Genomic DNA, 12,308 nt, shown 5'->3' on the forward strand with positions numbered 1-12,308 from the left:
CGATACCCACGGGTAAACCAATACTCTACCCAATGAGGTAATTTTCTAATACCCTAACCCGTTCCAACCCGGTTTTTTCGGTTCGGGTATCGGTTCGGGTATCGGGTCCGGGTTTTTTGCCCAGGCCTAGTAAAAACAGTCATTTTAAAAGGCACATTAAGATATAAAATAGATCATGAAACAAAGGATTATCCATAGGAACAAAAGCTAACACAAGTCATGGATTTGAAAGACATAAAATAGAACAAAGCAAGATGGGCAAACATCCAAAGCCCCATAATGGACTAAACCACAATCTGGTATAACGTTTAAGCCCCTGTACCCTCGGTAAAGATGCTTTCCTGTTGGACCCATGTCTGATATCTGAGCCATCACCTGGTCAGCGCAATTAACAGCTTCTTGGAAAGTTGAAAACTTCTCCAAATACTTTTTGAGTATCATACTTCCTTCACAAGGATTTCCGCATAAAGCATAGAAAATGCCAAAAGCAAAATAGGAATGTATGTTGTGAATCGCAGCTTCACCAAGCATATCAAGAGATTGAACAGAAGGGCCAACAAGTGCAGCTAGTCGTAACCCTTCAATGTATTTGGCAGTGTTGTTGTTAGAATGTAGACATCTAAGCAAAAATGGGCGGTACGGTGAGCCTTCAATGCATAAAGAGGCGACAAAAACAAACTCATCAAGACAAACCTCCTTTAATACTTCAGCAGAAAATACGATGGCTGACCATTCAGGGCCAGCCGCGATGAATGGACCGAGATGACGAAAACCAGAAATACCAATCCGACGAACTATGTCTGTAACCAAAGGTAAAAGAATGTAAGAAGACATTTAGAAAAAAAAACACAGAACAATCCTTTAAATATAGATTTTTGGAGATTTGGGTTTAATTTGAAGCACTTACTGAAAGAACTGATATTTGCCAACAGAAAGCGATTAAGGAGATGAAGTCGGAGACCCTAGATTTATAAGGATATTTCCCAAATTTAAAACGGCAGCGTTTTAATAAGTTGTTCATTGTGGACAGCATATTAAATGATTAATCCATTATGTACTATCCACACAAGTAAATCAGACGACAAAGTGTAAAACTAAGACAAAAATTCCCCAGTCCATAGTTCTGCAGATAAATTTAGGGTTTAGGAAACATAAGGTGATTTAACATCAATTGAGCAGTATGTGGTTTTACTCTTGTTCACCCATGTGGAATATTACTGAAATGGAATGTGTCCATGTAAACAAATCCACATGCCATATATTGTAATAATATATAAGAAAATATAACATAAAAAAGATAGGGGAGCTAGATTAATAGTAGATGATAATGTACATTTTACATCAAACAAATAGAGCTAGCCGAGAAATAAGTTTGAAAGGAAAAGGAAAGGAGATAAGAAGCAACAATGTCTACAACAAATTAAATAGATTAGTAGTTGAGCTACCTATTTGTAAAGAGGTGCCACAAGTTCTTGAAACAGATCTATAGCATATTGACCCCTGAAATCATCAACAATTTCATTTGTTATAAGAGCCATTTTCTCTGCATCTCCACCATTGACATATATTTCAATGAACTTCATTGACACAGGTCCACAGTCCCCACTCCTCTTGTTGACATAGATCTCTTTCATTCTTGTCCAACGGAAAGGATCCAAGCCATGTACCTGAGACAGACGTGGCTTGCAAAATTTGTTAATTATATACGGGAGTTGGATCACAATAGGTGCCATGTACTCATTGACTTTGTCATCATCGTTTAGAGGGTAGTTTGGATCAAGTATGTCGACACACCATGTGCCTAAGTTGATTGCCAGTCCTACCCAATGCTTGTTTTTCCAAATCATTGGCATGAAGATAAGATCTATTTCTTCAAACCATTCTGATGGAGATCCAGGAATAGCCCGCTTGAACTGTTGATTTCATTGAACGCGCAACTTTTGTTTTACAGCTAGGAAAGAAGGGTACTTCCCTTGTAGGTAGTTGCCTAGCCACGGTTTGATAATTACAGCGCGTTCTTGAGAGAGTGTCAATATGTGCCTTTCATCTAGGAAAGTTCCTAGAACCTCCATGTGCTGCAAAATGATAGAAATGCGCAAGTGGAATAACCATATTAAACATTGGGGAAATAAAATGTAATTAAGTATGGGACATGTCTTACCATGGTTGGTTGCCTGAAATTAGAACATAATGTTAGCTGGGCAAGCTGGACTAGGAATTTGTTGGTTATCACAATATCACAGCGTGTTAGGTGTTGCCTGAAATTAGAACATAATGTTAGATAGTGGAAAAGGAAACCAAAGTAAAAGGAAAAGGAATGTCATTACGTATGTGGTGCCTTTCGAAGGATGTCCATGAACACTTTGAAAAATGTTTTGTCCAAACGAGGTAACAGGTCATACTGTTTTGTAGGTGAGTTTCTGGGAAGATTTAGAACCAACTCAACAAGTTTGGCCTCTTTGTTTGACAAAGTAGTTGGCTTCCGTTCTCTTGCAGGAGATGAATCACTGACATCAACAACATCTCCACTTTTGACAGCAGAATCCTGAGATTTTATAAGAAAATATAATGAGAAAACCATAAATTAAAACTACAGTCAAACGATCACCAGGGTATTATACCTCATCATCATCATTTTCAATATCATCATCTTTTTCTTGTTGAGTATCTGCGGCCATCTACATGATGAAGAAACAAGTGGTAAGATAAACAAAATGGGCATAAAGTTTTATGTGAAAATACAAGATAAAAATACCTTGGTCACTGGAGAAACTGGGCCTTGAATGGAGAAGTTGAGAGAGTCTTGGAGAACAGGAGGGTCAATTTTGGGAGGATAGATAGAGGTGGTTTCAATCTGGTGACAGGTTGTTAGAAGATTATTAAAACCAGGTATCCACATGGATACGGATCGGATGAACAAGGAATAATTAAAATAACAGTTAGCCATGTGGACATCGTAGATTAAAATTACCTCCGAGTGTTTTACCAAAACAAAATTTGTTTCAATACCATCAGACTTGATTCCATCGGGTAGATCATCTTGGGGGGTTATCTGCAACGTAATTAAATTGTTTAACATTTGCTTTTATAGAGTGATGTTAATTATTTTGTAAGGTTTAGAATTTATAAATTAATGTAACTGGAGCAAAGGAAGTTACAAAGTTAAGTATCGACTTAATTGACAAACCATAAAAAATACAACTATTCACGTGGACAGCCTCGTTTAAAATACCTCAGAGTTTTGAAGTTTATCAGAATTTGATACAATATCATCAGAAATGTTTGCATCAGGTTGATCATCTTGAGGGATTATCTGAATCGTCATTAAATTGGTTTAGTATTGGAATTTATGGAATGATGTTTGAAACAAATCTTAAAAATTGGAGTATGGTAAAAGGTTACCTTTGAATCATCAACAGCAAGAAACTCTTCTTGTGATGGTAGGGAATCCACATCTGCAGCAGCAATAGTAGGACTTATAGACTTGCAAATTGATTGAACCAATGTGTCAACGTTATGCGCGAAGGCCAAGTCTCCAATGTTGATCTCCTGGATCAGATTGAAAGTGGTAAAAGATTAACCAGATGAGTAAAATACATTTATGGGAAACTCAAACGATTGATAAACCCCTTAGTGGAAAAGAACCTCAGATCCATCAATAGAAGAGGGTTTCTTTGCAGTATCATAAACAGCAGCAAGTTGAGGAGAAGGCAGAGGCTAGGTATAAAAATAGTTAAATATTTTTATGTACAGACAAATATTCTAAAAATCTTACCTCGTCTCTAAGTTTAGACTCAGGATTGATCAGACTGTGGAGCCTCTGTGCTATCAGCAGATAAATACTTTGATGGAGATTCTTTCTGAAAAGATTAATAATCTAAGAAGACATGATCCATTTAGGAAACAATAGAGTAAAAGATTCTAAAATCCCATTACCAGATAGTTCTGAGGGGAAGTAACTGAATCCATGTTAGTATTCCCGGAATTCCCTGCCTGTATGATAAAAATGTGATAAGTGTAATACGTTAGGAAAAGTAAGTCAAATGCGATGTTTGGAAGCAACAAGAGTAGCAGGTTGTCCTGACACCATCAACAAGAATTGACCTGTTGAGAAGTTATTCGACGCCATGTCATATCATCAACAAGCATAGCAGGTTCTCCTGACACTGCATTGTCTTCCTCATGCATTGAAGTTAATGGACTTGAAGGGGGAGTTCGGATGTTTTGAGAATCTACAGCAGCCTTCACAGGAGATTCAGACAGAATGGGGTGTTTAGCTGCTTTATGTACTTTTCTGGATGGAGGACAAGTTGACTGTCTAGAGCGAGAGAATTTGTGATATTGAAATTTTGGCATCTTCAGAGATCTCAGGGCCTTAATCTTTTTCAGAAGATTCACATTCTGAGCTCTTAACTTCTTAACACTCTCCGCAAATTCATGTCTTACAGCATCCAACTACGAATTCACCCACAGTTTTATATCATCTGCCTCATCATCATCAACCAAATCAAACTTACGCTTCCTGCCTCGCCTTGAAGTAACGACTTTCGATTTTGATTGAGTTCCCTTTGAAGAAGGAGTTGGTGTATGTTTCCTTTTCCTATTGACTATATGTTTCTTGTGTTCAACAACAGGTTCCTTTTCATTGACAGAAATGAGCTGTAGATCAGCATAGCCACCAAGCCACTCTTTTTTGGTGAATTCATGACATTTCCTTATCTGCTCAATCAAATACAGCACATTCTTGTCTCTCACTTCATCATCCCAATCTCCCCATCCTTCTTCGTTGTGGTCAACAAAAAGCAGAGGAGTAACAACCAACTGAACAGACAAAAACAATAATGAGAACACATGAAAGTTAAAAACTATATAAATGTTTAAAATAACTTACATCAGGATCACGTTCAAGGAGATGAACTTCATTTAGGGAAAGATTGTTTTTGGGAATACCAATTGAATGCCATTCCAAGAAGGTTATATCATCTGAAGAACCAGGAATCTTGTCAAGTAGACCAGATATGTTCCTATAAGCAAGAAGTTGCAGGCCCAAAGGAAAGCCATAGATAGCTATAGTTTGCTGTTGCATCTGATTTGTAAAGAGTTGGATGGGATCTTGAATCTTGGACGCTGCGCGTGACCTTTTTCTCTTCGATTCTGCCATTGACGGTTTGTTTCTTCCAGGCCTCATTACCTGTATAGTCTTCAAGAAAGATTCTCTCCCCCATGGGAAAGAAAGGAAGGAGTCAATGTTTTCCAACATATTCACATACTTATATGTTGGCCGATGAGTCTGATTATTGGCTATAAGGACTCCATCAACAATAAGCAGAACAGCTAGTGGCAGTTTCAAAGGGTCTTCAATCCCTTTCAATGCCTGGAACTTAACGGATACATCAGCTAATGTAGCATTCTTATCTTTACCAATCAACACATCCCAGTAATCGTTCACCCCATTCACACGTTTAGGGAAGAAATCTGGATCATACTCCTCGGGGAATTCACCACAAGGCAACCCAGTTACAGAACCAAACTCAACTAAAGAGAATCTTAATGGCTGTCCACCAAAAACCGTCCACATTTCGTATTTTTGTTTTGATAGCAGTTGTCTACATAACAGAGCATGAACTAATTTGCAAGAAATTGGGCATTCACTTACCCTTAAACTAAATAGAGAACCAAAACACGAGTCCAATATGGTTTCCATTTCTTTGGTACCTTCAAGAACATCACATATGACTGTGAGTATATCGGGTTTGGAGTAAATATTCAGACGAGCGTCGGGGTAACGGTCAGTGGCAAAAAGCCTTGGAGGGAGTCTCAAATCCCAGGCAATTGCCGCTTCTTCCGCCGCACCTGCAAATAAGTTGACAAGTATTGATGAAACTATAGAATATAAAGTGAGATCAAAGAAAATAAGATATCGATTACCTGTCATTGATACTTTTGAGAAATGGAGAAGTGGAGAAACGGAGAAGATGACCGCCGTTCTTTTCTCGACGGAATTGAGTTTCAATTTATGTCACGGTCGACGAACTGGGTTTAGAATTATCGGATACTCTTGACGAACTGGAGCTGAATTTTAGAATTTACAGGACCTGAAGTTTGTTTACGGAAGTGGAGAAGTGAAGATTTTTCACCGCCGTTTCTTTTACTCGCCGGAATAGAGTTTTCTAGGTCATGGTTACGGGATACGTTTTCTAGGACTGTAAAAATTAATATTTTTAATAGATAACCATAGATATGTAACTATGGTTAATGTCAGTTTCAGGGGTTTTTGGTAAAAAAACTTAAAAAACTGTCCACTACCCCTAAACTGCTCTAGAGGGAAAATGAGTTTGAAAATTGTGTCCCACAGAGTAAAATTCTCTAAATAATATTGGAAGAATAAAAATATTTCCATCTAAAATATTTGTTTAGATCCGCCATGGAGGTTTACTGAAGTAGCGGAAGCTTTAAGGATAAAACTAGAGATCCGTTGATTCCTCGGAATACCGGATAACTAGGGTTTCTCGGATCTGTTGATTCCTCAGAATACCAAAAACGAGAGAATGTGAGGAATTCGTTGATTCTCCGCGAATACCGAATCCTACGTCTTCTTATAATCGTTGAGATCTCTCGAGATCTACCGAAAACAAGGATTAGAGAATACTCTTCTCTGAGAAGCTAAAAGCTCTTAATTTTATTAATCAATTAACTGTCTACAAAAGGAGGCATTAGCGGCTTCTTTATAATAAAACATAAGGAAACCCTAAAATCTATAGAATATTCTAGAATAATAATAATAATTAATTAAAAGATAATAACAATAGATATTTGGAATATTTCCAAATATCACGCTGCATCAGGTCTCGCCGGCCAAGAAAAGATTCGTCCTCGAATCTTGTTTCTGCGCTGCATCAGCTCCCCCCGGCCAAGAAAGATTCGCCCTCGAATCTTCAACAGGGTTTTCAGCATAGAAAATCTTCGAAAATTCAGCTTTATCTCCATCTTTTGATTCTGCCCGATTTTTGCACGAACTGGATCTGACCCGAAATTTGCACGAAATCTTTTTTTCCAAAAATCTTCATGAAACAGATCATACCCAAAATTTGCACCAATCACTTTCTGCACGATTTTCGCATTGATCTTATCACGCCCGATTTTTGCACAGCTATGATTATGCACGAATTTTGCACATCTATGATTATGCACGAATTTTGCACATCTATGATTATGCACGAATTGTGCACATATCTGATCATTCTTTAATCCTGCACAGATTTCAGCTTGCACGAATTCTGCACAGATTTTCTCGAACGCACCATTGTTGAACACAAAATCTACATGATCAATAACCAAGACATCATCTTCATAGATATCATAGATAGGATCACCGTAGATTTCCCTGTAACCATCTTCAAACAAACTTTCTTCTACAAAAGGATAAAAGTTACCACTCAACATGATCACCAGAATCGTTCTTCGATTGAGAAATCAAAGAGACGCAGCTCTGATACCAACTGAAGTAGCGGAAGCTTTAAGGATAAAACTAGAGATCCGTTAATTCCTCGGAATACCGGATAACTAGGGTTTCTCGGATCTGTTGATTCCTCAGAATACCAAAAACGAGAAAACGTGAGGAATTCGTTGATTCTCCGCGAATACCGAATCCTACGTCTTCTTATAATCGTTGAGATCTCTCGAGATCTACCGAAAACAAGGATTAGAGAATACTCTTCTCTTAGAAGCTAAAAGCTCTTAATTTTATTAATCAATTAACTGTCTACAAAAGAAGGCATTAGCGGCTTATTTATAATAAAACATAAAGAAAGCCTAAAATCTATAAAATATTCTAGAATAATAATAACAATTAATTAAAAGATAATAACAATAGATATTTGGAATATTTCTAAATATCACGCTGCATCACTTACATAAATGACATGTTCGTAAATCTCTAGTAATAGAGAATTATCTATCGATTAGATGACATACTTTTATATATAAAGAATTAATCCGTGATTAAAAAAAAATAGCATAACTAAAGACCTACATTTTTTTTCAAATGTCAAGGGAAAATAATTGATTCTACTATATTCAACATCTGCTTCTGTACCCAACAACGTTACATCATGTCGTCGGTGTAGCGTTGGTTGGAGAGGAGAATAACAAACATTATCAATAGAATTTGTGAGTAAACCGATATAGTAAATGTCAAAGTCCCACAAAATATTAAGAATCTTGTAGTTCCACAAAGTAATACACATCTCATTTCAAAGTACTTCTCAACATGTAAAAACAATCAAAGATTCTTCCCATCATTCACTACACAGAAAACAACCAAATTCCCAAACATAATGTACATGGTAAACCTCCAAAGGAACATAATATCTCACTGGCCCTTGCTTCGTGGATCTTCAGAGTGCATAGCATTGTAGTCTTTTGTGTAAACTCGGTGCCTCCTCTCCCGCGCATATATAACCCAAAACACCAAAGATGACATTACAGAAGCAGACACTACCACAAGACCCACATAGATCCACTGTGTGTATCTCTTCAGTCCCGGACAATGATCCCTCTCTATATCAGTGAATGTAGACCTCACAAAGTCACACCCTTGCAGGTCTGCCAAGAACGGACCGTACTTGTACAGTCCATAGCTTACATTAACTGCTGCAGCCATCTGGCTGTAAAGCTTTGGTGTCAACCGTCCCTGTGTGCTGCATGTTCCCGGTGTTACGATTTGGCAAGTGAAGTTCTTCCACACCTGCATAAAAACAAATTGGGTTTATTCTTGATTCTTTTGATTTCAACTTCTAGTTGTGATTCTGAATTCAGAAATTTTATTATTGAATCCTCAGTTTACCTCTGTTGCATTGTTCAGATGAACCTCACCAGGCTGGCACTGGTGGTCAGAGAGATCAGCATTGAAGGGGTTACAGAGCAGGGGCATTAGTGGACCTGACTGGTTGTAATAAAGAGGGCGGAGTTGAGGCGGGAAGTTCCTGTTGGTCATGTTGCTAATGGCATTGTCAAGAAGATTGACCAACTTGTATGTCACAAGCTTAGTCCGATCCAATGTTTCTCTCGCGGTTGCATTATCTACACATGGTAGAATATCATCTAGAGCCGTGTGGGCTGTTGGGTTTTGGACCCACTGGTCCATCGCAACACACGTATCCCCTACAACGCTGACAAAGTAGAAGAAATTCTTTTGAGAAAGCTTTCAATACATTGACTAGACAAATAGTAGCGAGAGAACGGAACTCACTTGTGTAGAAGCAGAAATCCACCACACAAGACGAAGGTAACCGTGACGAGAATCCAACCAAGGATCACCAACCTACAAATTGATAATCACAACAAACTTTTCAGCATAGAGTGGAACCAATATAAAACAGAACATAAGAATGAGTTCACTTACGTATATACAAGGCACTGCAGTCCAAAGATAGAGAGAACTGTATGAAATCACAATGAGAATAATTGGCAAGTTAAGTTCTGCAAGATATAATCAATGATAATCCCTAAGAATTTGCTTATGCATATAACTAGACGACTTACGAAATCCAATAAATGCAAGGAAAAGCATCACAGCAGCGATGATGACGAGCGCAAGTCTCCTGCAACAATTAGAGACAAAAATAATAAGCAAGAAGGTGAAAACAGATGAAAGATAACGATATGGTACCGAAATTTTACATGCTGTCCAAGACATTTTGAATCTTGTCTTGGTTCTCCATTGTTTTCACGGAAAGAGTTGTGGCGGACGAGTTAATCTTTCCCTGTATGTTGTCGATGCTCGAGAGAACATCCTGTGGCAGAATGCTGGATTGCACATCCACTTTCTTAGCTGCATTGAGATAATCTGACACATTCCTGAGGTTTTCTGACGTGAGATTTGCTTGACTCACCACATATTCCAAAGTATCCGTTGTGCTAGCATGAAATTTTCCTTGACCCGTGTAAAGGAAAATACATCCTATACTGGAATATCAAACACAAGATACCGCAGTCACATAAATATCCCGCAAGAAACAAGGATGACAATAGAAGATACAGTAAAAGAAAGAGTGGCAATTACATTGCTGCAATTGTGAACGATATGAGGAGGATAAGGGATAGAGCATAAGCAACCCGGGAATAGCCGTAAGGTTGACGGGCACAGCAGCAATAACAAAGGCAAATCAGAGACAAGGATAGCCCAAAGAACACAAACCAGACTACTGCTATTATAATGAAAGGCACCGCTGTATAACCAACAGACTGCACCAGAAGCAAAGAATGGGAGAGATTGTTTAGGTCAAAAGTTCATAGCATTTCACAATAACCTTCAGACTCATAATAAAGATGAAAAATTATCCATATAAGCACAAAACTGATTCAATAAAAGTTAAAACAGTCAAATTCCACTTAGTCAGACTGTTGATGGTAAAGATCAAAACTTTAACAAAAATTTAGGAATCTAAGAAGAACCCAATTCAAGTAAACCAAGCCACAACTAGTTGTGAATCCTAATCCATTGATTAATTCATCATGAGCATAACTACACCTTAAAAGTTAAAACAGTCAAACTCCACTTAGTCAAACTTTTGATGGTAAAGATCAAAACTTTAATCAAAATTTAGGAATCTAAGAAGAACCCAAGTCAAATAAACCAAGCCCCAATCTAGTTGTGAATCCTTTTCCATTGATTATTTCATCATGAGCACAATTACACCTCAAAAGTTAAAACAATCAAACTCCACTTAGCCTGAATTCTTAATAGTAAAGATCAAAACTTTAATCAAAATTCAGAAAATCTAAGAAGAACCCAAGTCAAATGAAGCATATCCAACTTGGAAGGAGAGAGATTTCACACAACAAAAAAAACATTTTTGGACCACAGAAATAAAGACTCACAGTCAAATAATGGGAATTGCTTATATTCCATCCACCAGTGTAGAATTTGAAATTATCATTAGGATCTTTTCTTTTGGTTCTCTTTGCAGCCAAAATCAGAGATGAGTTTTCTCCACTTTCCTCTGCAATTACTCTTTCTATTACACTTGTTCTCCATTCTTCTACACCTCCTACTTCTTCGTTACCAACCCCTGAAATCAATCAAAACCCAAATTGAAAAATCATTAATTTTTATAAAAATGGAGAAACAACTTTTTAAAATATGTGTCGGTCTTACCAGTATTCGAAGTTGTTCCAGTGACGACCAAAAGAAACGAAGAGAGTAAACACAAAGACACAAGTATAAACACTCTTTGAGATCTGGAACACAACATAATGTCTGGTTTTTTTTTTTACTCTCTGTTTTTTTTTTTGTTGTTGTTGTTGTTGTGATGGTTATTCTCGATCGTGTTTGAGAAATAATGGGCTCACGTTAAGAACACGATTGATTTGAGAGGCATCGCTTGACGCGGTTCTGTTGCCTTCGTCGAATCCTCGGCGTTTTCATAATTGATTTAATATCCAAATGAAAATTAAGTTAATTTATTTTTTCTTTCAATATTTCGAAAATAGTTTTTAATGTGCTGTGTGCATTAGTAAAGTTATTCAATTCTTTTTACAAAAAAAATATTCCAGCTTTAATTCAATTCTTTTGGTAATTAAAATTAATCTTTTGTATAGCGTCGAATATATATTTGGAAAAAAAAAGCAGAAGTAGAATATTTTGGTTGTGATTAATTATATTCTCTTGTATGATTAAATTACGAAACATAACATGATTTTTTTTTTAAACGACTTCAATACTTTATTAAACTGTATAACATGATTTTATAAAACATATATATATATATATACTAGATAAAGACCCGCACGATGTGCGGATTTTAATTTTTTATATAAAATTAAATTTAACAAAACAATATATATTCAAAAAAATTTATAAGTAGAAACTATCTTTAGAAAGTAAATAGATATTTTTTAGTCATCAAATAAGTTAATTATATATTTGTTTTTTTATATAGTGATTTACATTTCTATATTTTAAATTTATTGCAACACTTATTACAAATAATTTAAATTATCAATCACCAAAACTTTTTGTCAAATATTCATCATTATATTTATTTCCAAATTTCAAAAATGTAGTCTCGCAATCTCCTTAAAATATAGTTCTACAACTTCTTCAAAAAATATTTTACACGCAAACTATTGGTTAAATAATCATCTTATTACATCTATTTACAAACGTATCAGATCTATGTTATTACTAAAAATGTATATTTACACCCAATCATATTTTTCTCTGAAAGTATGATCTTTACCACCACCGCCTACAAAATGTCTCAATGAAGACATTAAGCTAACTATAAGTCTTATTACTTTCACTT

The 12,308-nt window shown here is 36.4% G+C and overlaps 2 protein-coding genes across 2 annotated transcripts; both read right to left on the bottom strand.

Annotated features, from left to right (window-relative positions):
• Nucleotides 1-145: 145 nt before the first annotated feature.
• LOC9319844 lies at nucleotides 146-1,179 on the bottom strand. The gene has a single exon (XM_002885804.2). The coding sequence runs from the start codon at nucleotides 832-834 to the stop codon at nucleotides 208-210; it is 627 nt and encodes a 208-aa protein (XP_002885850.1). The 5' UTR covers nucleotides 835-1,179; the 3' UTR covers nucleotides 146-207.
• Nucleotides 1,180-8,184: 7,005 nt separating this feature from the next.
• Nucleotides 8,185-11,410, bottom strand: LOC9321918. The gene is made up of 9 exons (XM_002885806.2): nucleotides 11,159-11,410; nucleotides 10,882-11,072; nucleotides 10,064-10,245; nucleotides 9,682-9,966; nucleotides 9,544-9,602; nucleotides 9,404-9,440; nucleotides 9,251-9,322; nucleotides 8,846-9,170; nucleotides 8,185-8,746 (listed from the first exon to the last, which is right to left on the bottom strand). Exons 1-9 carry the CDS (start codon nucleotides 11,253-11,255, stop codon nucleotides 8,372-8,374), a joined length of 1,623 nt encoding a protein of 540 aa, XP_002885852.1. The 5' UTR covers nucleotides 11,256-11,410; the 3' UTR covers nucleotides 8,185-8,371.
• Between the last annotated feature and the right edge of the window lie 898 nt (nucleotides 11,411-12,308).

The sequence above is a fragment of the Arabidopsis lyrata genome (assembly GCF_000004255.2).
Source record: "Arabidopsis lyrata subsp. lyrata unplaced genomic scaffold ARALYscaffold_3, whole genome shotgun sequence".
Lineage (NCBI taxonomy): Eukaryota > Viridiplantae > Streptophyta > Magnoliopsida > Brassicales > Brassicaceae > Arabidopsis > Arabidopsis lyrata.

Excerpts from the sequence above, each read along its gene's own strand:
- LOC9319844 (XM_002885804.2), bottom strand. The coding sequence starts at position 834 with ATGTCTTCTTACATTCTTTTACCTTTGGTTACAGACATAGTTCGTCGG.
- LOC9321918 (XM_002885806.2), bottom strand. The coding sequence starts at position 11,255 with ATGTTGTGTTCCAGATCTCAAAGAGTGTTTATACTTGTGTCTTTGTGT. Across the intron at positions 11,073-11,158 it reads TGGAACAACTTCGAATACTG|GGGTTGGTAACGAAGAAGTA; the intron begins GTAAGACCGACA and ends GATTGATTTCAG. Across the intron at positions 9,323-9,403 it reads CTGCAGTGCCTTGTATATAC|GTTGGTGATCCTTGGTTGGA; the intron begins GTAAGTGAACTC and ends ATCAATTTGTAG.